The sequence below is a fragment of the Myotis daubentonii genome, chromosome 1, assembly GCF_963259705.1.
Source record: "Myotis daubentonii chromosome 1, mMyoDau2.1, whole genome shotgun sequence".
Classification (NCBI taxonomy): Eukaryota; Metazoa; Chordata; class Mammalia; order Chiroptera; family Vespertilionidae; genus Myotis; species Myotis daubentonii.
In genome coordinates this window covers 149,909,745-149,935,369 of record NC_081840.1, presented here as the reverse complement: position 1 = coordinate 149,935,369, position 25,625 = coordinate 149,909,745, and the positions used below count along the sequence as shown (strand labels likewise).

At 40.1% G+C, this 25,625-nt stretch overlaps 1 protein-coding gene across 1 annotated transcript in view; it reads right to left on the bottom strand.

The window, feature by feature from the left end:
• The window catches only part of ENPEP (glutamyl aminopeptidase), a 96,344-nt gene that overhangs the window by 45,080 nt on the left and 25,639 nt on the right, over positions 1–25,625 (bottom strand). Inside the window, exons 4-8 of the mRNA XM_059662513.1 lie at positions 14,672–14,792; positions 7,169–7,323; positions 6,635–6,748; positions 3,511–3,645; positions 2,032–2,097 (exon numbers count right to left, since the gene is read on the bottom strand). Of these exons, the coding sequence (XP_059518496.1) occupies positions 2,032–2,097; positions 3,511–3,645; positions 6,635–6,748; positions 7,169–7,323; positions 14,672–14,792 (591 nt within the window). The remainder of the gene's footprint in view (positions 1–2,031; positions 2,098–3,510; positions 3,646–6,634; positions 6,749–7,168; positions 7,324–14,671; positions 14,793–25,625) is intronic.

Sequence of the window (25,625 nt, the reverse complement as noted above, 5' to 3'; positions counted from 1 at the left end):
AGACATATGAAAAGATGCTCTACTTCACTAATCATCAGAAAAATGCAAATTAAAACCACAATGAGATATCACCCCACACCTGCCAGGATGGCTATCATCAATAAATAATAATAATAAAAAACAATTATTGGTGAGGATGTGGAGAAAAGGGAACCCTCGTGCACTGTTGGTGGGAATGTAGACTGGTGGAGCCACTATGGAAAACAGTATGGAGGTTCCTCAAAAAATTAAAAATGGAACTACCTTATAACTCAGCAATTCCACTTCTGGGTATATATCTGAGGAAACCCAAAACTAATTAGAAAGGATATATGCACTCCTATGTTCATTGCAGCATTATTTACAATAGCCAAAATATAGAAGCAACCCAAATGTCCATCAATAGGTGAATGAATAAAAAAAGCTGTGGTACATATATACAATGGAATATTACTCGGCCATAAAAAATGAACTGTTACCATTTGTGACAGTATGAATGGACCTAGAGGGCATTATGCTAAGTAAAATAAGTCAGTCAGAGAAAGACAAATACCATATGATCTCACTTCTATGTCGATTCTAAAGAACAAAATACATGAACAAACAAAGTTGAAACAGACTCATTCAAGAAACATTTTTGGGATCTCCTACCGTATGATGCATTCTAGGCACTGGAGTCTATGCAAAGATACAATGGCAGAGTTCCTCACTAAAGGTGCTTACAGTGAGAGAAGATATGAACTCTGAGTTTGAAGCTGGTGGGAAACTTACACAATGTTCTAATGCACATATAAGAACAAGCATGAAGCCTCCCCTTACCACCTATCGTCCAAACAGAACACTTTATTATGGGCAAACGGAGGAAGAGGTACTTGGGTACTGACTGAATACATCCTAAATGCTGCTCTTACTTCTTGCTTTCATAGTCACCTGGGAACTTTAATATTGGGTTGAAAGGGACCAGCTCCTTCGGGGCAGTTGAGAAAACACTCATGCCACACAAGCAGACACGGTGGTAGTGAGGGTTACAGGCAGGGTGGACAGGCACTGCCCTGGGAATGTCACTATGGTGCTCTGCAGGAAGGCTAGTGGGCCGCCGCTCTGACCTGTGTCCTGCTTTATGGGCTGGGCGCCAATCAGCGCTGCTCTGCTAACTGCCTGGGATGTCAGAGCGGGGAGGATGGAGAGGGAAGGCCAACACCAGGAAGACGGTCCATCTCCAGGCTGCAATGGGGCCAACCTGCAGACAGGATGGGGGACACAGTGCCACTACTTTGATTATCTAAGACCCCGAGAGAACTGGCTTAGAGTCTGCCGGGAGAACAAAATCAAATGGAAACAGCTAATGGGAGGAATAAGCTGCAGTGGCAAATGTGAAATGCTCTAGAAAGCTTATTGTCATTTCCATTTCCAAAAAGGAGCAGGCCTTTTTCATTCACTGACTCCACCGTAATAGGAATGTTTACATTAACCATTTTCAAATCCAGTCATAAGGAAAGAGTCTTTCTAAAATCTGTAAGAGAAGAGTTTAATAGATAGGTTTATATTTTTATATCATGTAGCTACAGACTAAATCATCTTCCCCAGACATTCACACATTGAAGCCCTAATCCCCAATGCCAACGTAATGATGTTTGGAGATGAGTCCTTGGGGAGGTATTTAGGTTTAGATGGGAAGTGCCCTTCTTCATCTCCCACTCCTGAGCCTCCAGAACTGTGAGAAAATAAGTGTCTGTTGTTTAAGCTACTCAGTGTGCCCAGCAGACTCATTCACATGTAAAGGACACACACACACACACACACACACAAAACAGACTAAGTAATTTGTTTAAAATACTCTATGAAACTTGCCACAGGATAATTATTGATACAATGTACAGTAGGCACTTAAGTGGATGTGAATCAGTTTTTAATGTTTTGCTATGTTGCCTATCCCTGAGGAAAGAAAGTTACAGTAAAAAGGGAATTTCCCTTAATTAATTACATTTCTTAACATTCATCAGCCACATAGTATAGTTTGCTTTTAATATCATTAAAAATAATAAATCATACCTGACATCCTTTTTGAAAGTTCGCTGGTGTTATCCAGTCTTCAATCATTCTCAGAATGGAAGCTCCCTATAATGGAAAAGAATGAGAAAGTAAACTGATAAAAGATATGTAAGGGACAAATATCAGTAATTATTATTGTGACTATAATTTCATGATCATATTTGTGAGATTTCTTGAAGATGATTCTGCTAAATTACTAATTATAGCTTTGTTACATTAGGGTAAAAATACCACTTTGCACACTCCTGTATCGGTGCTTCTGAAATAACTTATGGATAAAGAGAAATCAAAATAGATAAAATAGCCACCAGCATTTCAGTGGCTTGAGGCTCAAGTAACTATTGCAGTTCACAAAATGAACCAGCAGAGGGAGACTTTTTAATGAAAGAGAAGGAGAGAACATCTTATAAATACTGCTCTTTCACGAAAAAGGAAAGCAGTTTCAGGATACAATTTTGGCTACTTATAATTTATACTAAAATACTTGAAAAAGAATTATATTTAACAGAGGGGAGTAGATATTTGATAAATTATCTGCATTCAGGTATGAATATGTTTAGAGGAGAAGCTGTAGGACATATTGAGGAAGAAAATGAGTAACAAAACTTGAGGTCACTATAGATTTTTCAGCCACTTTTCATAAAATTATAATGGATAAAACTGACTTTTTACAACATGTTAACAAAGTCATCATTAAATCTTACCTAAAAATGAATAAAGGTAATTCCTCCAAAATGAGTTGGATTTAAATACTTATTAGAAGCACTAAAGGAGTCTGCTAGAAAAGGTGTCCACATGTATGGCATTTCTTATTGACCACATGAGCAAAAAAAGATTTACTGCCTTAAAAAAACAACAAAAAACAACAACCCTGACTGATGTTTCCCAGTGGTTAGAGCATCCGCCCTCACACAGAAGGATCTCAGGTTCAATTCCTAGTCAAGGGCACGACATATCTGGGTTGCAGGTTCGATCCCAGCCCCAGTCGAGGCGTGTTAGGGAGGCAACCATCAATGTGTCTCTCTCACATTGATGATCCATGTTTCCTCTCTCTCTCTCCCCCCTCCCTTCCACTCTCTCTTAAAAAAAAAAAAAAAAATATATATATATATATATATATATATATATATATATATATATATCTTCTTGGGTGAGGATTAACACAAAATAAAAATCAAATAAATCAATTTAAAATTTGATGCCTAAAGTTTAAATGTTCAATTATCAGAGTGAGTCTTGTTATAAACAAAAGTACAAAAGAGAATTTTTTAAAAATCTGATTCAAAATCCTGAGACATCGATCACATTGATCAGTTTCACTGAAGAGGACAAGCTTTTGAATATTCACTCAGAATAAGTTCTGCACTGTTTCTAAAGCCTATTAACATAGTTTAACCACATGACCACCATTTTGTGGATTTACTAAAAGAAAAGCCACTAAGCAGGAAGATACTAAAAACAATGCCATAGTTTCCCCACCTTGCTGTAGGATATTCCATCAAAAGCAGATGTTATTTCAGCAGGATTTGACACAGTGACAACAATGGGGTGTGAAGACATCAAAGAATCATCCTCTTGTACAGGTAGTACATCTTCAAGTAACATCTGGTCCCGCTAAAATGACAGAATGAACCAGAGAAATATAGTACTTCCTTTACACTGGTTCAGATTTCAACATAGCATGTATATAACACAAATTGAGGGAAATAAATATAAATTATTCCAATTATTTAAAACAAGCATTGGGTGTTCAAATCAATCCCACCTTACACTAATCGTCTATACTGATTCCATTACCTTCTCCTATTTATAACTCCTTTGACTTTGCCCCCATATTACAGGCTAAGAAGACACAAGCGTCTGTGGATTCTGTCTCTGTTGCCTCTGTGTGGCTTTCGACGTGTGCCAGACTTTTGAATCCCTGTTTTCCATATCTGTGCAGTGGGAATGATGATATCATCACCTGCCAGATTTGTTCTGAGAATTGAGGAAGCATGTTGATTTATCAAAAATTGATGTTTGAGCCCTAACTGGTTTGGCTCAGTGGATAAAGCGTTGGCCTGCAGACCGAAGGGTCCCAGGTTTGACTCCAGTCAAGGGCATGTACCTTGGTTGTGGGAACATCCCCAGTGGGGGGTGTGCAGGAGGCAGCTGATCGATGTTTCTCTCTCATCAATGTTTCTAACTCTCTCTCCCTCTCCCTTCCTCTCTGCAAAAAATCAATAAAATATATATATAAAAAAAATTGATGGTTGAGTTCTTTAAAAAAATTTTTTGGTCAACTAATCATTGGAATTTGGGTGACATATAATTAATTGAAGAAAACATTTACTTTTGCTTTAGCTCAATTAATAATCATCCTCTCATTCCAGTCCTGTTTTCTCACCAAAATAAAGTTGTTGAGCCGTAGACTTTTTGGTTCAAAGCTCATCTTTCTATTTCCTCGATATATAAGTTCAAACAAGTTCCCTTACCTGCTAAATAGGGTAATGATGGCATCTACTTTTTAGAATTGCACAGCTGATTCAATGAGCTAATGCATGGTAAGCAATTGGCAGAGTACCTGGCATAAAGGGAAAACCTAACACAGCTATTATTATTTTGATTCTTAATCAATTAGATTCTAAAACCTAACTTGTTAAATCACTACTAATAAAAAAATCAAAAGCTTTATTGGTCTTACTGAATTAAAAATATTAGTTTACATTTTCAGATTTTATGATTTCCTTTTATAATAGGCAAGGTACTATTGTCAATCAAGGTAAACTGTGAGGCATGAAGAGAATAAAGTTTTTAAATGAGGATTTAGACGTACAGAGCTTCCAAATACACAGAAATATATTTATACCTAAAGTTACAGAATATTAGAGCGATGACTGCCAATCAAGATAATTTTGACTTGGACTTCAATTTTTTCTGCTCCTGTAGAGTCTTTAGGTAAGTAGACAGAATCCTGTTCTCAGTGTCAGGAAATTTTACTCCAGTCTTAGTTGTGCTACCAATTGTCTGTGAGACAATGGAATGTTATATACCCTGAGCATCACATTTCCACCTGTGAAATGAGGCTCCACTGCTGTGGTACTTAGCAAGCTCTCTTATGATGCATCTTTATTTATCTGCCCTTTACACCCACAAGACACCAATTTGGGAACTTCTTAATGGCAGATATTATTTATTCAGTTTTAGGTGCTTTATAGTGTTTACCGAATGAGAAATGAATGAATGAATGAATGAATGAATGAATGAATAGATGAAGAATAACTAGTTCAATTGTGTGATTAGATTTTACTTAAGAATTGCATACTAAATTCTTCTGGAATTTAATTGGTGTTTTTAAAACACTGAAATTGGAATGTGAAAATATAAAGGATTATATATAACAATATTAAAATGTTATAATTTATTATGTCTTGCTGTAAGAAGGACATCAGTTTATTTTATAGAAAAGACTTTTTTTCATTTATATAGCTTAATTTCAATAAATTATGAAATCAGCAATTTTTAGCATAGATGGGTCGTTCTCAACTAGGAGATTATATTTTTGTCCCCAGGGGACATCTAGAAATATGGGAAGACATTTTTGGTTTTACAACTGAAAGATAACTGGCATCTAGTAGATATAGTAGATACAAGCCCAAGACGTTGCTAAATATTCTACAAGACACAGAACAGCCCACAATCAAGAATTATTCGATCCAAAATTTCAATAGTTTCATGGGTAAAAAATGTGGTGTATATTAGGTTTGTAAAGAAACAATTGTTACAAATTAATTTTTTAAAGTAGATTGTGGAAACTGTAGGGTTTCAAGCATTTAACATTGTCTTTTTATTCTGTCCACTAGAGGGCAGTAGTCTATACAGTACACAACTGTGATTCTCTAATTTTACACATCTACACACACTTTCATATATATAAACAGATAAGAATACTCTCGCTATCTAAGTATAAATACAAACAGAACTAGCTTTTTGGAAAGACATGTCTGTAGAGTTCATAGAAGCCTCTGTTCCAGGCCTCTCAGGGACACACAATATGATAATAGTAATTACATGTGCATTTTGGGAACTTATAAGACAGAGAACAATGTTTTTTCGTAGAGGATGGAACTGACTCAGAGAGGGTATGTAACTTGCTCAAGGTCACATTCCCTGTGAAGCCCCTACGAAATGAAGCATCTAGGATTTGAACTTGAGTTGAACTAGTAAGTTTATGCTCTCATCTCTTTACCGCACTATTTCAGCAACCTGTGTAAGATAAGTCATTCACAAAATTAGGCTTAAACATTTTTCAGAGGGTTAGCACTACAGACACTTTCTTGAACAGAGTTGGCACTGTCAAAGCTAATTTTTTCCTGCCATGACACATGTTCTTGAGTGACTCTACTGAGGACATCCCCAGATCCTGGTGGCCAGTTGCCCTCTAGGGCCTGGGTCTAGGCTCTGAGGTCCAGTGCAGTAGAGCCAGCTGGCTCCGCCCCATTCTCACGGTGGAATTCCTGATTCACCACTTCCCTTGGCCCCAGACTCTGGGTTATAGTCCAAATGCTTCAGTCTGCTTTGCATGAGAAAACCGGAGATTTGGAGCTTGCATGCTAGGACTCACCATTTGCCAGTCTCCTTCTGCATGGTTTACTCCCAGGAACTCAAAGAAGGAAGCGAAGCCTTCATTCAGCCACAAGTCTTCCCACCAATCCATGGTCACAGTATTTCCAAACCACTGAAATGATAAGCAATATGTCATAGTTAAGTTCTTGTGCCTTTGGTAGAAAACGTCAGTACATTCATTTGTTCGTGTAAATTTTATCACTTGACACAGAAGTGGCAGGAGTTCTTAGCCTTCATCTCCTGGCTTTAAAATCATCTAAATTTTCCTTAGTTTCTTGCCTTTAGTTAGGCATTACTGGGAATATTTAAAGTAATAGGAAGTGCATTTACTAAAGGCAAAACAATGTGTCTTAAAAGTCTCAACAATAAAGAATTAAATTAAAAATAAAATAAATGAAAGAAAAAAGTTTATAGTACAACATTTATCGGCACTAAGAAAGACTTTCAAGCAGGATTTTTTGAGTTGGCTACTTTTAATTGGCTAAATTATTTCAATTCCAAAATGAGCTAATTTGAAGCTAAGATTCTATACCTGATGCACAAGTTCATGGGCAACCACAGTGGCAACCCTCTGCTTGTTGGATGAGGCTGATTCCTGGGGGTCATACAACAGGTTCGTCTCCCGGTACGTGATGAGTCCCCAGTTCTCCATAGCCCCAGTGCCAAAGTCTGGAATAGCAATCTTATCTATGGAAAAAGAAAGAGTCCAGTGAGAAATACATTCTTTCCATTTGTTCATAACATTAACAACGTAAGTTCTTTGGGTGAATGTATTTTAAAAAATCTAAAAATAACTTTTCAGTCTTCGTGCACTCAAAATTTCCATGGCCCTTTTCCTGTTGGCTCCAGATATCAATGTGTCATGTGTTTTAATAGCAATTTTACTAATTACACATTTTTACTAATGGCAATGCTCTTTTCAAGACCTCTGTAATTTTGTGTCTTTTGTTCCTCTCTGTACTTCATTTTAATTAGCTTTTTAAATAATTTTCACTTAGATAACACAGAGTATCTGTTTTGGGGATAAGCTGTGAAAAATTAAGAGAATGATGTTTTCAAATGAGGACTTAGAAGCACAGAGCTTCCAAGTGCACAGAAATATATTTCTATCTAAGGTTACACAGTATTAGAAAATAGAAATTCTACTTTTTCATTAACTCTTTATAATTTGAGGTCAACCTGACTTCCTACGAATTGAGTAACTTACCATCCGATTTTATGTATTAAAGTAGCTGGATCAAGATGGAATTGATGCCCTAGCTGGTTTGGCTCAGTGGGTAGAATGTCGGCCTGCAGATTGAAGGGTCCCTGGTTTGATTCTGGTCAAGGGCACATGCCTGGGTTGCGGGCTCCATTCCCAGTAGAGGGTGTGCAGGAGGCAGCCGATCAATGATTCCCTCTTATCATTGATGTTTCTCTCTCTCTCTTCCTCTCCCTTCCTCTCTGAAACCAATAAAAATACATTTTTTTAAAAAAGATGGAATTGACTACATTCTCTCTAAATTTCCTTCCAAGTCTAAAATGTTGAATTTTATCACAACTTCCTATTCCTTATTTTTGCTGGGGCTTATAATCTTAGACATACTATCCGACCAGAAGATGTGTTGATCAGTTCTATGTTAAATCCTAAAACAGAAAATATTTAGCTTGATTACTGGACAAATTACAGTCCAGTTAGTGAACTATAATAAAAATCTAATTTTTTTATTATTACATAGAATTTAAATGAGGTATATAAATGAAAATTAAAATTCCATCTAACATATAAGAAAGGCCTTTTCTGGTTAAAATAAAGATTCTTAAAGCTTTTTACAAAAGAATGAAAATAGATCTTAAGTGGAGGTCAAGATTATGGCTATAGTTTCCTTTTCATGTTATCTTCATTCTTATGTTTGGTTTTTTGTTTGTTTATTTGTGTGTTTTTTTTCTTTTCACAAGAATACCACTTAAAAGGTAGAGAAGTATTCCCCACAAGGGCCAATATTTTTCCATATATTATGAAGAATAATTTAATTTTTTGGGGGGGGTAATAATAAACACAGAAGTCATTTCTAGGCAAAGTCTAAGATGGTGTCAATACTGAAAAGGTTGCGGGGGGGGGGGGGACTGAAAGAGTTGAAATGCTTGTAGAAATATGGGGGAGGAGGAAAAGGAGGATGAAGACAAGGAAGAAGAGAAGTTGTAATAGTAATTGTTACAGTAGTCGTTCTTATAGTAGTTTTAGTAGTAGTACAGTAGCAAGAATAATATCAGTGGTAGTAGTTGTTGTTGCAGTTGTAGTAGTAGAAGTAGTAGTGGTGGTGGTAGTCATAGTAATTGTAGCAGTTGCAGTAGTAGAAGAAGTAGTAATAGTAGTGACTTTAGTAGTGGCTGTAGTAGTATAGTGGCAGCAGTATTTGTGGAGAGGAAGGAACAAAGCAAAGAGAACAGAGAAATAAATATGTGAGATTTCCACTTCCTAGGATTACTTGGGTAGAACAAGTGAGATAAAGAGAAAAAAAAGGACCTTTAAATTGATGTGTGGAACATTTTATTAAACATTCTGATTTTTTAAAATTAAATCTTTATTGTTCAAATTATTACAGTTGTTCCTCTTTTTTCTCCTCAAAGCTCCTCTCCACCCAGGTCCCACCCCACCATCTGCCCTTACCCCCCCTCCCCCCACTGTCCTCATCCATAGGTGTATGATTTTTGTCCAGTCTCTTCCCACACCCCCACACCCCTTTCCCCTGAGAACTGTCAGTCCACTTTCTTTCTATGCCCCTGATTCTATTATAATCACCAGTTTATTCTGTTCATCAGTGCCGGGAGCCGGTCCATGCTTGCTGTTTCAAGGGACCTGGCATATATGGCATACTTTTCTTAATATGTTTGCTCACCTTCTTGGCACTATGTGTTTTAACCAAGGTCACCTCTGAGAAAGCTTGTTTCCCCAGGTAGGGATTTTCCCCTGAAGTTAGGGAGGGAATAAAACCCCTCAACTAAGTGCCAGGCGGGTAATTAATCCCTTTAACTACGAACAATCATGCTTAAACTACATAATCTTTTCTCCCTGGAATGGAGATAAGAAACGCCCTAACCTTTGTAATAGAGATTGATAGGATTGAATCAACTGGTATAAATACAGTTGTAACAAGACAGAAAGACTCAGAACTCAGGAGACAGAATTCAGAAGACAGAACCTACACGGAGCCTAGAGACAGAAGAACTTCGCTGGCGAGAGCATGCCGGAGGATCCTGGAGAGGGACTGGCCTCGGAGCCTAGAGACGGAGCCTAGTGGGAGAACATGGCAAGGGATCCTGGACTGAACCTGACTACAGAGATTGGCAGGAGAACCTGACTGGAACCTGGACACTGAACCTGACTGGAGAGCCTGGACAGAACCTGGCTGGAGAACCTAGCGAGGGAACATGGCTACAGAACCTCGCTAGAGATCCAGACCAGAACTTGGCTGGAGATCTGGGCTAGAGATCCTGGCTAGGCTGCTGATCAACTGAACGCTGTCTCCATGTCATTCCTTCTTCGCCGACTCCGTCCACACCTTTGGGGACCCCTGGACCCGCTGGGGTTGGACCCTGGCACATCAGATTATTTATTCACTTGATTTTAAGATTCTCTTGTAGATAGAAATATATTTGTTGTTCATAACTTTTATCTTTACCTTTTTCTTCTTCTTCCTCTTCTTAAAGGATACCTTTCAGTATTTCATATAATGCTGGTTTGGTGGTGATGAACTCCTTTAGCTTTTTTCTTATTGGTGAAGCTCTTTATCTGACCTTCAATTCTGAATGATAGCTTTGCTGGGTAAAATAACCTTGGTTGTAGGTTCTTGGTATTCATCACTTTGAATATTTCTTGCCACTCCCTTCTGGCCTGCATAGTTTCTGTTGAGAAATCAGCTGACAATCATATGGGTACTCCCTTGTAGGTAACTGACTGTTTTTCTCTTGCTGCTTTTAAGATTCTCTTTGTCTTTTGCTCTTGGCATTTTAATTATGATGTGTCTTGGTGTGGTCCTCTTTGGATTCCTTTTGTTTGGGGTTCTCTGTGCTTTCTGGACTTGTAAGTCTATTTCTTTCATCAGGTAGGGGAAGTTTTCTGTCATTATTTCTTTAAATAGGTTTTCAATATCTTACTCTCTTTCTTCTTCTGGCACCTCCATAATTCAGATGTTGGTACGCTTTAAGTTGTCCCAGAGGCTCCTTACACTATCTTCATATTTTTGGATTCTTTTCTCTTTTTGCTTTTCCAGTTGGATGTTTTTTGCTTCTTCATATTTCAAATCTTTGACTTGATTCTTGCAATCCTCTTGTCTGCTGTTGGAAGTCTGTATAATATTCTTTATTTCAGTCAGTGTATGCTTAATTTCTAGTTGGTCCTTTTTCATATCTTCGAGCGTCTCACTAGATTTCTTGAGGGTCTCACTAAATTTATCGGCAGTTTCTAGAAGATTCTTAAAAAACCTTATAACCGTGGTTTTGAACTCCATATCCAGTAGTTTGCTTTCCTCCATTTCTGTCATTTGTGACCTGTTTCTTTGTCTCCACAGTTTGGCTGATTCCCTGTGTTGATAGAGTGGCTTTGTGTGCTAGGTGTCCTATAGGGCTCAGGGCTCAGCCTCCCCAATTACCTGAGGTGGACACTCTTGGTGCACCCCTATGTGGGCTGTGTGCACAGTCTTGTTGTAGTTAAGCCTTGATTGTTGTAGGTATCACTGGGAGGAATTGACCTCCATGCCAATTGTCTGTGAGAATCAGCTGTGTCTACAGTGGGAGAACTTCTGTGCTGGAAACGTCCTTATGGGGCAAGACTTGCATCAGTGGGGCTCTGGTGCTCACTGAGTCTGCCCCCTGAGTGTGTCCCTTATGGATCTGAGGAGTTATAATCTGGATGGTCCCACTCTGACCACTGGGTACACTGGCTCTTGGAGCTCTAAGGAGGTGCTAATGTAGCCTCTGCCTGAGGCTACCCAGCAGGAGCTATGGACAGATCTGCAGATTCTTCTTCTTTGTTTGGGGTTTGGAGGTGCCCAGATAAAGCCCAGCTGTGAAGCAATGCAAGCTGCTGTGGGGCCTTGGGCCTTCTATTGGTTGTTCTGGGTCTCTCTGACCCAGCTGCAGTTTGTTAGGTAATTTTAGATTGCAAAGGGCCACGCCTTTCATATGCAAAAGCTTCTGTGCACAGCTTGGGTGGGGCGGGGTCTCAGGGAATCAACAGGGCAGAACAAACAGCTATGGATGCTCCTCAGTCCTGCCCTAAGAAGCCCCGGGTCTCAGTGTCCTGTGGTAATCCCTGTGAGCACCTCTGAGAGAAAGCCGCCCTCGAGTTCCGCCCGCTGCCAGACAGTCCAGTTTCTTGCCATATGAGTCTGGGTCCCCAGAGACTCTCCCGGAACTGGAGTTCAGAGCAGTCAGGAGCTTGTGTCTCCCTCCCGATTGAAAAAAACAACTGTGTTCTCAGTTGCCAGCCCTTTCCACGTGCACCTCTGTACCTCTGCACTTAACTTCTGCACCTCCTCTGAGTCTCAGTGTGCTTTTCTCTTTCCTTCTAGTTGTAGAATTTCCACTCAGCCAGCCTTCCTGCAGTTCTGGATGATGTCCGTTTTGTCTTTAGTTGTATTTTTGAAGTGGTTGTGCAAGGCAGCAATTTCAAGTGTTTACATATGCCGTCATCTTGGTTTCCAAATATTCTGATTTTGATGAAAAGTTGTTTCTCTGCCTGTGTCCTCTATTGATAATAGTTTCCAAGAAATCAAAAAAGAAGCTGGATCTACCACCATTGAAGAGAAAATCTATATACTTGCTTAGAGCCACAGCCATTCCCATGTAGAAAATTTGGCATTTCAGCTGCTTTGCATTAAGAATTATATCAGACATGGATATGGGTGTTCCATTTAAAGTCTTTGCTAATACCATTGAGGTTACAATAAAGAATTTCTGCTATTGATAGAAGTATCATATCAGTACAATTTTGATATAGCTCAGGGGTGGTCAACCCCTGGCACATGTGCCAAACATGGCACACCAGTAACTTTTGCTGGCACGCGAAACCCTCTCTTATAATCTTCCATTTACAATTTTTTTCTCAATATCGACTTTTTTATTTTTCAGATAAATTCAGTGTAGGTGCATCTTAGATACTTAAATAATTTTACATAACATGTATACATTAAAAAACAAATGTATTTTTCATCATCATATGCTGTGTTTTTGTCACTCGAATGAATTTTATTATTTCTTCAAGGTTCTTCACATACATACACCTTAAGAGATGTCAAGTAGGCGTAACATGTTCTCAAAAAATTAGGGTGGGCACGCAGAAGAATTTTGAGTCAGAGATTTTGCTGGTTTTGGCACGCACTCACAAAAAGGTTGCCCACCCCTAATATAGTTTATTTTAAAAAATAAATAAAACTGCTTCATCAGAAAAAAAATATTTATTGAAGGAGCACCATTGCTTTATTTTAACTGCTGAAAAATCTAGAATTAGTCCTGTGTAACAATAGAAAAACTAGATGCACATGGGACCTCAACAGCATTATTTATTCTCCTTATTTCCCAACTCATTGATGGTAAGGAGGCAGTATAAGCTATTAGGATGGGTACTAATTTTGAAATCAATTTATCTAGATTGCTATTTCTGGTTCCTTCATTATCAACATCTGTAGTTTTGTGCAGTACAGTACTTTAATTTTTATTTGGAGATAAAAGACTATATATTTATCAGGTGAGAACAGAATATAAACATTTTTGGAGGAATCCAGAATGAATCCTTCCACATCTACTAAGTATTAGACACATACTGTGGGCACACAACAAAAAGATTTAGGGATGGGTATTAACTAAGTATGATAAAGCTGGAGAAAGTGAATTAACTTAGGTGAAAACAAAAACAATATTAAAAATATATATATAAAGAACCAGTGTTCATAACATCCAAAACAACCGAAGGGATGACCGAACGCCATGCTGTGCATGCAGCAGGCTGGGCGGGGACTGGCCAGCAGGCTGAACTGCTGACCTCTTGGGGAGAGAGAGGCAGGGCTGATCAGCAGCTGCCGCGGCTGCTGGTGAGGCCCAGAGAGAGAAGCAGAGTCTGATCCACAGCCTCTGTGGCAGCTGCTGATCAGCCCTCACCTCTCTCTCTCTCTCTCTCTCTCTCTCTCTCTCTCTCTCTCTCTCCAGGCTTTGCCAGCAGCCGAGCCTCTCTCTCTTTCCAAGAGGTCAGCAGTTCAGCCTGCTGGCCAGCAGCCTGGGGCACCTGCTTATCAGCCTTGCCTTTCTGATCAGGCTTGGAGATAGGCTTGGAGACGCTGATTGGCATAGAAGCCAACCAATCAGAACTAAATCTGGGCAAACTGGAAGGAGCCAATGGCTGCCTAGGAGGCGGAGCTTTTGATGCTGACTGTAATAGAAACTGACCAATCAGAACCTAATCTGGGTGAACTGCAAAGGCAGAACTTAAGGGGGCTGAGGAGGTGTTTTAAGGGCAACAGCTGTTTGGTGTAAGGTGTAAGAAAGCGGTTTAATTTTTTAATGACTGGTTTGGCAGTACAGTGCATATGGCTGGCTATCAGTCCAGATATAGGGATTATGTATTTTTGTCTGCCAAGAGCATCTCCTCCTGCTGAAAAAGGCTCCCCCTCAATTTAAGCAATCCTATCCTATATTATCTATCTATACTAATAAAAGGGTAATATGCTCATTAGACCAGGTCGACCTGCAATCTTCTGGATGTCCGGAAGGAAGTCATGGTGGTGGGGGCTGAAGCAGAGGCAGTTAGAGGTGATCAGGCTGGCAGGGGATCAGGCTGGCAGGGGAGGGCAGTTAGGGGAGATCAGGCAGGCAGACAGGTGAGCAGTTAGGAGGCAGCTGTGCCAGATTGCGAGAGTGATGTCCGACTGCTGGCAGTCGGACATCCTCCAAGCGGTCCCTGATTGGAGAGGGTGCAGGCTGGGCTGAGGGAATGCCCCCCCCCCCCCGAGGCATTCATTTCATGCACCGGGCTACTAGTAAGAAAATAAATGATTCTCACCTAATTTAGGAAGAGCATAATCCATAGCAAAGTATTCTTCATAATAATCGAACACAATTTGAGTTATGTTGGCAGCATATTCACCTGTGTGCTTTTGCTCTGGCTGGACATATACAGTGAGCTATTAAACAAAACACAAAGATTCAGTGAAAATTAATCTTCATTTGATAAAACATATGAATCAGTGGAAAGAAGGTAGGCTTTAGAGCCGAATAAGCCTAATTTGAATCTCAGTTCTGCATGGACAAATCATGTCACATTTCTGAAACTCATGTGTAAAGCAAGATAACACTGCATGGCTCATTGAGTGGTGTCAATGATTAGAAATAATTTAAGACAAAGGTTGGTATACTATTTAATACATTTTTAAAATGTTACTACTCTTTTCTATTTCAAACATGTATTGACATTTTAATATCTGTGTATCAATCTATATATCTACCTATCCATCGTCCTATCTATCTATCATCTATGTATCATCTCTGTGCAATTTGTCTTTGAGGAAATCAATCATGTGGTTTTTCTCATCTAAAGAGCCCTTGGATACATGTTTACCACTTGGTCTATTCTATCCATTGCTATCCAAATGACTGTTTTGATATTTTAACTATTCTACTCTAAGAATCTAAAATACAGTGATTTTAAGGTTTTCCTGAGAGGGAGGTATCTTGATAAACTACATCATTCTATAAGTCTCTAGGATATCATTTTGTGACATCATTTATAAATACAACCAAGTACAGATTACCCACCACCAACACCACTAATTCTAAGCATCTATGGCCCACAATAGCCATCACAATGTTGAAAGAGGAAAAACAAAGTTGGAGTACTGACACTAGCTGATTCCAAGATTTACTACAGAGCACCAGTAATCAAGACAGTGTAGCAAAAATAAAATAAAATTAAAAAAAAATACACACATAGATCAATATAACACCATAACCCAGAAATAGACCCACATAAATATAATTAACGATCTTTGACAAAGGAGCAAAGGCAATACAATGGCGCAGGACAGTTTTTTTGCGTTTTATAAACAAAATAGTGCTGGAACAAGTGAATATCCACATGTAAAAAAATAATAAATAAATAAGTCTGGACACAAACCCTGTACCATTCACAAAACTTGAAACTAGACCAAAATGTAAAATATGCAACTATAAAACTCCTAGAAGATAAAATAGAGCAAAACCTAGATGACCTTGGATGTGAAGATGACTTCTTAGATACAACACCAAAGGCATGCTCCATGAAATATATAATTGACAATCTGGACTTTATACTAAAAACTTCTGCCCTGTGAAAGACAGTGCTAAGTGAGAAGACAAGCCACAGCTGAGAACAAATATTTGCAAAAGACATATCTGACAAAGGTATATTATCCAACATATACAAAGAACGCTCAAAATGCAACAAGAAAACAACCAGATTAAAAAATGGACCAAAGACCTTAACAGGTACCTCACCAAATAATATATACAGATGGGAAGTCATATATGAAAAGATGCTCTACATCATATGTTATCAATGAGATGCAAATTAAAAGGAGATACCACTAGACACCTACAAAGAATGCCAAAATCTGGACCACTGACAGCACCAAATGCTGGTGAGGATGAGGAGCGACAGGAACTGTCATCATTGCTGTTGGGGATGTAAAGCCACTTTGGAAGACAGCTTGGCAGTTCTTATAAACAGACTCTTACCATAGGAGAGTCTAGCAATCACTCTTCTTAGTATTTAACCAAAGGGGTTTAAAACATGTCCACACAAATTGCACACAGAGGTTTACAGCAGCCTTATTCATAATTCCCCAAGATGTCCTCCAGTGGGTGAATGGATAAAACGGAAAATTATTTCGTTCTAAAAAGAAATAAGCTATGCAGCTATAAAACGAGAGGGAGAACACATCAATGCATATTACTAAATGAGAGAAGCCAATCTGAAAAGGCTACATCCTGTATAATTCCCACTATGTGACGTTTTGGAAGAGGCAAAATTATAGAGACAATAAAGAGATCAGTGGTTGCCTGAGCTGGGTAGTGAGGAGGAGGAAGAGATGACTAGGTGAAGTTCAGAGGATTTTTAGAGCCTTAGAAATGCTTCGTATACGATTTGTTGAGATCCACAGAATGTACAACCAAAAATTAACCCTAAGGTAAACTATAGACCTTGGGTATTATGATGTGTCAATATAAGTTAATCCATGGTTTTTTTTAAAAAAGGTATTATTTGGGGCAGTGATATTGGTAATGGGAGAAACTATGTATGTGTGGGAGCAGGGGGTATGTGTTAAATCTTGGTACCTTCCCTTAATTTGGTTGTAAACTCTACTTAAAACTGCTTTAAAAATGTCTTGAAAGAAACAAGATTTCGAAGACTTCAAATAAAGTATGTTTGCTGAATTTAAAAAAATAATTCAAAACCTTCAAGCAAAGCAAAAGATGCAGTCATCTGGTTAGTTCCAGCCCATACACCTGACCAGAATGGCTGACTTTCATTAAAAAAAGAAAGAAAAAAAATTATGCCCATTTTCCTTCTTTATTATTCTAAATGCATTGCTACTTTTGGATTTCAGGTAGGCACACATCTGAGCCATCTTTGCCTAGAAGAACAGTGGAGAGACCAGGAATTAAAAAGACCAGTTCTGAAAGGGCACCCCTTAAATGGCCAGTGTTGGCTCTCTGTGCTCACTTCCACTGGGTACTTGACATTCTCGTTTTATCTGCGTAAGTAAAACTGTGATCATCTTTATCTCCAAAGGCAACACAACTCACTCAATTATCATCCCAACCTTCTCTGAGGTTTTTGCTTTCTATTTGTTTTGTTTTTTTAATTTGCCATAAGTGGAGATACATTTCCCCCTGCCCTCCTGTGCAATGACGCGCATTATCCAGGAGGTTAAGGGAAACTAAGGGTCCAGCCGGGGGCCACTGATCAGAGCCAAAATAATTGCTCCGTGCGAAATCCAAAGCCTCACGTTCACGCAGGACTGCTATGTTGCAAAGGGAGCTCCTTAGAATTTCTCATCTGTGAGCTAGTTAGTGTGTCAAAACTCCCTCAGAATTTCCACCACGTTTGTTCGCCGCCATTAAAAACTGCAGGAAGGGCAGCTCCTCTGGGCTCGCTCGAGTGCTGCCTACACTCTGTACTTGAGCCCTAGGCACAATGTGTGGAGAGTGGGAGGGCTGAGGAAGAGGAAGGGGAGATAACAGTGAGGCCTCCCACCCCACGCGGAGCAATGCGGGGGAGAAAGGCAGGGCGCTCTTTCCATGCAATCTTCTCCTTTCCCACGCCAGGAGGCTGACCTCCTGCAGCAGAAGGCTGCTGAGGCCATATAACCGGTTTCTTACTCTCTGTATTTCTGCTGTTGGCAGCATCAGGAAGGCAGTGTCCTTGAATAGGACTGATATTAATGTAAATTCAGTCAAGATAAAACCAGTCCCTTCCTCTTTTGTTTCTGAGAAACTCCACCCCACAAAGTATGTTCTGTCCTTAAGGTCGGGCCAATCTGCCTGTCACCTGTGAGCTCCGGCTCTTATCTTGAAGGATCATAGATCCTGTTTTATGACCACTGCTTTTATCAACTGGGCTAAGCAATCACAGACTATTAACCTCCTAACGTCATGAGCCAAAGCATACCCACGAGTGTGTCCTATCTGCCATAAATCACAGCCCTATTTTTACTTTAAGACGCTGCCAACCTGCCAACAGCAGAACCACTGTGATGTTTAGATTTGGAGATTTTAAAAAGTATCGTCCTCGCTGCTGTCGCCTCCACTCCTCAGCTCAGCCTTTCTGCTCTCTGACCTCATCTTCAGCCCAGGCCCCATCTGCATCCCCTCTCCTCTCTGTGGCTTTATACAGAGGCTAACACCCTCCATCATCTGCTAAGTCCCAGCACTGCTTTTTGTCCATGACAAAGATCAGAAATTACCCCTGAGTTGTTATCATTTTTTTAGTAATAATTCTCATCTTTCCAGTTTGCAGGCCTGCTTTAACGAGATGACTTTTGAATAAAGATATGACCAGCCATATTAAAATAGCACAGAGAGAGGAGGCAGGCAGGCCTGGATAGTCTTTCCTCTCCTTACCTTCTAAAAGAATCATATTCGCCTTTATTATTCAAGGACTCTATTAAAGGCTACATATAAAGTTTATACATAAGATTTATACCTTTAGGTATAAACTTTATATATAAGTATACAGTTTGTTAGACTTTAAGAACCTAACTGGTATGCACATATTTTCAGTTTTTAAAAACAGTAAATTGCCTAAGCAAACTGAATTGCCAAGATACACCACTGTTGGGTACCAGTTTGTCATACCTCGAAGCACTGAATCTATTGAGCTAGTGCCCGTGTAAAAGTCTAGCTTTCTAAAGCCCACCTTCAGCTCACTGTTCTTGTGGAAGGCGTGGCACATCTGCGTTATCACTGCTGTTGCTCTGCTTTTCTCATCATATTGGAACCTACTGTAAAGAACGGTCTTTGAATTCTTAGTATCTCCAGGAATTTGAGAAATTGGACATAAGTCCTGATTCATGATTGGCCACTGGCACTCCCTTTATGTGCCTTATGACAATGATTAGACCCACCAGCTCACCATCTCTCAGAACAACCTAATGAAGCCATGTGCTTCTGTACGCTCAATGATTATTAGGTCTCTGAAACCAAAACCAAGTAGAAAACCCAGTAGTGTAATCATTACGAATAATTATTAGCCTAATGGAGTGCTTGAAAATTTTCTGGGTAATAACAGCTTTTCTCAGGTAATGTCTCACTCTACACATCAATTCTATGAACCTGACATTATTATTAATAATATAATAAAATATTTTGCATCACTGATGATAACTCTACCCCAATCCTTTCACTAGTCCAGCTTCCACAATTATAAAATTGAAAGAACTCTGAAAAATAAAAACTTTTTACATGTTCAAAATAAACCAAGTTAACATTACAATCTAACCTGAACTGATAGGAGGTTTTTAAAATAATCTTTCTTTTTCTCTCTACGAAAATATTGCTGCGGAAGTATTAGTTTGATTATCATTTGAGGCCCCAGATCCCACTGCAGTTAATAATACGAAGTGTTTTTACTCTATTACATTGCACAAATATGAATTCCAACATTCAACTAGCCACAAGGTTTTAAATAAGGGTGTGGACCTCTAGTTAAAATCTTAATTTGAAGAGTTTTCAAAATAAATTTCCTCATTGTATACATGAGAGTCTAAGGCAGAACTGACACTAGAATTCAGTACAAAGCTTGTTTTCACTATATCATACTGCCTCTTTAAAAAAATTTTTTTTTTTTTTATTGATTTCAGAGAGAGAAATGGAGATGGGGAGAGAGATTGAAACATCAATGATAACAGAGAACTGTCGATTGGCTGCCTCCTGCAGGCCCCACACTGGGGGTCGAGCCTGCAACCTGAGTATGTGCCCTGACCAGGAATTGAACCATGACCTCCTGGTTCATAGGTTGAAGCTCAACCACTGGGCCATGCAGGCGGGGCCATACTGCCTCTTTTCTCTACTCCTACCACTGAAACCTGACTTTCTCTAGCTGCAAAATAGAGATAATGACTATCTCATGGAATTCTTGTGAGCATTAACTAAGCTAATGCCTAAGCAGTAAGAGTTTTACTAGGTATATGGCCCATCAAGAGCATTGGTATCAACAGAGATAATCCGTAGAATTATTAACCTCTGTCCGTCCGCATTTCCCCATAGGCTAGCGATTTCCACATTGTGGTATCCACATTACCATGAGAAACACTAAGGGAATGCAGGGGGTAAGAAAAGCTGTTTTTTACTTCTAAAATATGCTTTTCATGACCACAATAAATTTGAAAACCAAAACTATTTGATTTGCAAGAGCCTGTTTGGAAAGGCTTTTAGCAATAAAAACAGAAGGCCAAGAAAAAAAAAAAAGCAAACCACAGAATGTATGTTGTAAAGATAGAGTGGAAAGAGAATAGAGGAAAGTCTAGATGGTTTTGTCTCAAAAAACTGGATGACAGTCACCTGGGGCAGGCGAGAGGTAGTAAGGTGGATGAGGCAAGAATCTGGAAGGGTGTGTTAGGGTCTGAGGTGAAGGCGGCACTGAACTTGGAAAGACCATGTGAACAGAAAGGAATGAGCATGAACAGGCTGCCAGCCACCACTGCTACTATCCCCTGGTCAGAAGTCAGGCGGGGCCTACAGGATTCCCACCATCTCTGGGGAACACTGCAAGTCAGCTGTGTGCTGGCTCCATGTCCTCATTGTACTCGTCAGCTGAGCACCTCCCACTGATGAAGGTGATAAAGGTGACCACCCATCCAGGCTTGCCTAGGAATGCCCCAAGTCTGTCGCTTATGTTTCCACCTCTTGTCATACTTAATAATTACTAACACCTCATTATTTGTATTTAATAGATAACATGATGGTCACTTTACCTATCAACAACAACTTGCCTTTCTACTGCTTCTCATCCAGCAGAATTAGCACCTGTTCATCTGTTGAGGTTTTGCAGAGTCTCATCTGAACTGCTCCAAAGAGACACATCTCTTTAAATGGCCTAGGTATTGCAAGGCCCCTAAAATCCCAGGTGAGGGCTTTGGTTGACAAACGGATGGTATGACCAACAAAGACCTGAAAACATATTTGAGTGACACCGGACAGTGAAGGCCACATTTGTTTCACATCTTTATTGAAGTACTGATATCTTAGCATATTTCAGTCCCTTTAGGGCTTAGCATCTTCCTTTTGAACATAGTAGGTACTCAATAAAGACTGATAAATCAATCTGGTTGAAGAAACCATCTGTTTCATTATCAATGCTGAGGTAGCAGGATGGGAAAGAAAAAATAACTTTATATTGTTTTTAATTATATAAATGCATATTTAAGTTACATAGTTGATACTATGAATATAATATCTATTTGTTTAATTTTACAAAGTTTATGTTCTTCAAAATGGTTTTCAGCAGTGGGCAGGAAGTTGAGGGGGCATAAAACTTGGTAGAAAGGAATAGTGATACATTTTTTTTTTCAGGTTTTGTTGGTGACTGCCTTATTACAGGATTGTGATATATTTCTTCTAAATTTTAATTTGCTCCTGACCCATAGATAAATTGTAAATATGCACAACCTTGGCTTGGTGTTTGGGTGACTAAGAACTATTTTTCTGTTGCAACTATAAATATTGAAAACATGTTCAGAACTCTGAGTTCAGTACTCAGCTGCTATGAAGTACTGCTTGAGAAGAAGCCTAACGCTGGCATTTAGGATATACAAAGCATTTCTTGGCAGCTCACTTCCCATTTAAGTCAAAATTTGTTTGATGCTTGCTGATTATTATTACTGTAGTAGACTTTTTTAAAAACAAAAAATAACATTTAAAAACTAACTTCCTCATAGAACTTTATATTATTTTATTAATGCTTTGTTTTCATTTTTTAAATTTAAATAAAGAATAAGAATCACTAGCAATCTTCTATGGCTTCCTAAATTAAATATATTCCTTTGGAGAAAATTAGAGCCCTTAATTTAGAATAAACCAGTAAAAAAAAGGAAGAATATAAAAACTCAATAAAATGTTATAAAATCAAAATCCTTCAGAAAACTTTAGCAAAACCACACCAAAAACATATTTTTTTAATAATAAAATAAGCCTGAGTTAAAATGGCTCTGCAAGGGAAGCAAGTAAGAAGACCTAGGCAAGTTGGAGGGATTCATTCACAGGTATCATTCTAGGTGTAACTTCAGAAACCATCCTGTGAGACCTTTTGGAAGAAGGTACAATGCAATATTTTACTGAGTTATTAAAATTAATATGGTTATGGCATAAACCTAATTAAATGGATAGTTCCAATCAGCATCCTCTTAGTGACCAATTCTTCCCAACTTCCTCTTCTCATGAAAGCCAAGAGTTGAATAATCTTCTGCCGGTTAACTGCTCCTTTTAGCACATCCTTCTTTACAGAAGACAAAGGTCAAATGCCCAAAGAAATTCAAGACTTACTTAGATCTTACTGTTTTTCAAGGATTGCCCTTGCCATTTAACTTGTCCTGTATGGTTCTTAGAGGACTAGTGCAAAACTAAAAATTCAAAGTCCCTTTGAAAAATGAATATCCCTTCATTTGCTATAATTTGGAAACAGTATAGGCCAGTGACGGTGAACCTTTGAGCTCAGCGTGTCAGCATTTTGAAAAACCCTAACTTAACTCTGGTGCCATGTCACATATGGAAATTTTTTGATCTTTGCAACCATAGTAAAACAAAGACTTATATTTTTGATATTTATTTTATATATTTAAATGCCATTTAACAAAGAAAAATCAACCAAAAAAATGAGTTCGCATGTCACCTCTGACACGAATGTTATAGGTTCACCATCACTGGTATAGGCAGCATACTAAAAACCTAGGTTTAGGATATCTCAGTATCAATTCCTACTATACCAACATTAAGGTAAATTTCCCTTGGAAGCTAATTTCACTGGCAAAGTTGCTGAGGATGTAGTTCAAATGTACCTCAGATAGCATCACAAACCTACTAATCTATCCTATCCTATATAATAAAAGGCTAATATGCAAATTGATCGAACGGTGGAACAGCTGGCTGCTATGACGCACATGACCACCAGGGGGCAGATGCTCAATGCAGGAGCTTCCCTCTCATGGTCAGTGTGCTCCCACAAGGGGTGCACCACTCAACCAGAAGCACTGAGCTGGACTCAGAGCTGGCAAGCGCAGCAGTGGTGGATGTCTGACTGATGGCTCCCAGACTGCAAGAGAGTACAAGCTGGGCTGAGAGACACCCCCTTCCTGTCTACACTAGTCTACACTAATGTAGGCCTCTAGTCTACACTAATAAAAGAGAAACAAGCAAATTGGTGTCACTCCACTGCACCCTCAAGCCACACCCATCAGCCAATCAGGAGCAAGTATGCAAATTAACCCATCCAAGATGGCGGCGGCCAAGGAGCTGGAGCGATCAGGAGGCTTGGGTTGCTCCCGGACATGGAGGAAGCCAAGCTTCCCGCCCGCCCTGGCCAGCCCTGGCCAGCCCTGGCCAGCCCTGGCCTCCACTCAAGGCTACAAAGTTTCAATTATAGAAGATAAATAAATCCCAGATACCTGCTTCCCTCCGCTCAAGGATGTGCTGGGAAAAAAAAAGAAAAAAAGGAGAGGCTGGGAGCTTGGGTCGCCGGGGGCCATGGCCAGCCTGCAAACAGTCATCAGCCCCTCACCCAGGCTGGCCAGGCACCCCATTGGGGACCCCCCACCTTGAGGGGGCTTTGGCCAGCCTCAAAACAGCCCTCAGCTCCTTACACAGGCTGGCCAGGCACCCCAGTGGGGACCCCAACCCTGAAGGGGGCTTGGCCAGCCTGCAAACAGCCCTCAGCCCTTCACCCAGGCTGGCCACACCCCCCCAGCAGGGTCCCTCACCTCATGGGGGCGTGGCTGGCCTGCAAACCACCACAGGCCCCTTGCCCAGGCCACCCCATGTCCCAAGAGAACCCCCACCCTGATCTGGGACACCCTTCAGGGCAAACTAGCTGGCCCCCACCCATGCACCAGGCCTCTATCTATACTAATAAAAGGGTAATATGCTAATTACACTGGGAGACCTTCCAGGATACCTTCCAGACGTTCTTCTGGACAAAGCCATGGTGGTGGGGCCAAGGTAGAGGCAGTTATAGGCCAAGAGGGGAGGGCAGTTGTGGGTGATCAGGCTGGTGGGGAGCTGGACCATTTTGGGTAAGCAGACCAGCAGAGGGACCAGTTGGGGGCAAGCAGGCCATCAGTGGGGGTCAGTTGGAGGTGATCCAGACAGCAGGGGGGCGCAGTTTGGAGTGAGCAGGCCAGCAAGGGGGCAGTTGGGGGCGAGCAGTCCAGTGGGGAGGGGAGGTGGGGGTGAGTGGGGGGGGGCAGTTGGGGGTGAGCAGGCTGGCAGGGGAGGCAGTTGGGGGCAAGCACACTGGCATGGGGGGCTATTGGGGGTGATCAGGCTGGTGGGGGGGCATTTGGGGGCAAGCAGGCCTGCAGACAGAGTGGTTAGGGGCAATCAGGCAGGCAGGCAGGCAGGTGAGTGGTTAGGAGCCAGCAGTCCGGATTGCGAGAGGGATGTCCGACTGCCAGTTTAGGCCTGATCCCTGTAAACTGGCAGTAGGACATCCTTCGAGGGGCCCTGGATTGGAGAGGGTGCAGGCCAGGCTGAGGATCATCCCCTCCCCCATGCACAAATTTCGTGCACGGGGTCACTAGTATATATATAAAAGGCTAATATGTAAAGTGTCCCCATGGGAGTTCGACCAGGAGACCGAGAGTTCTTTCACTTGCTATGACATGCACTGACCACCAAGGGGCGGCACAGAATGAAGGAAGGCCCCACCTGGCAGCCGGAAGGCCCAGATCAGACCTGACTGCTGGCCAGACCTAGGGACCCTACCCGTGCATGAATTTTGTACACCAGGCCTCTAGTTTAAAATAATTTTACATATGGAAATATGGGACTCTTTGTTTTTCCTATCTGCTTTATTTCTTCCAAAATTTTATAATGTATGTGCATTAAACCTATACTTTTTAAAACTTAAAAATATATTAATAACTCACATTATTCTGGATTTTAAAATGGATTGTAGTATATCCCAATAAGAGACTTTGAGCTGAACTATAAAGTTAAAAACATGCCTATCAGGGATATTCTTTCCCATGATATGACTCCTGCAAGAGCAAGAGAAGCACATTTTCGTTGAAGAGTTAATTCACATAACTAAAACATCATGTAATAGCTCTACATTTTATTTACTTCAGGGTATTTTGTTTTTTGGGGCATAGAATTTGGTAATTTTATTTACTTTAAAACCCTTATTTACTTCAACTAACCCTGAAAAAGACCTCAGGCATAGATTTCTTGCCAAAAAAGCTGTAAAAAATCCACCAATGGCTGGACTC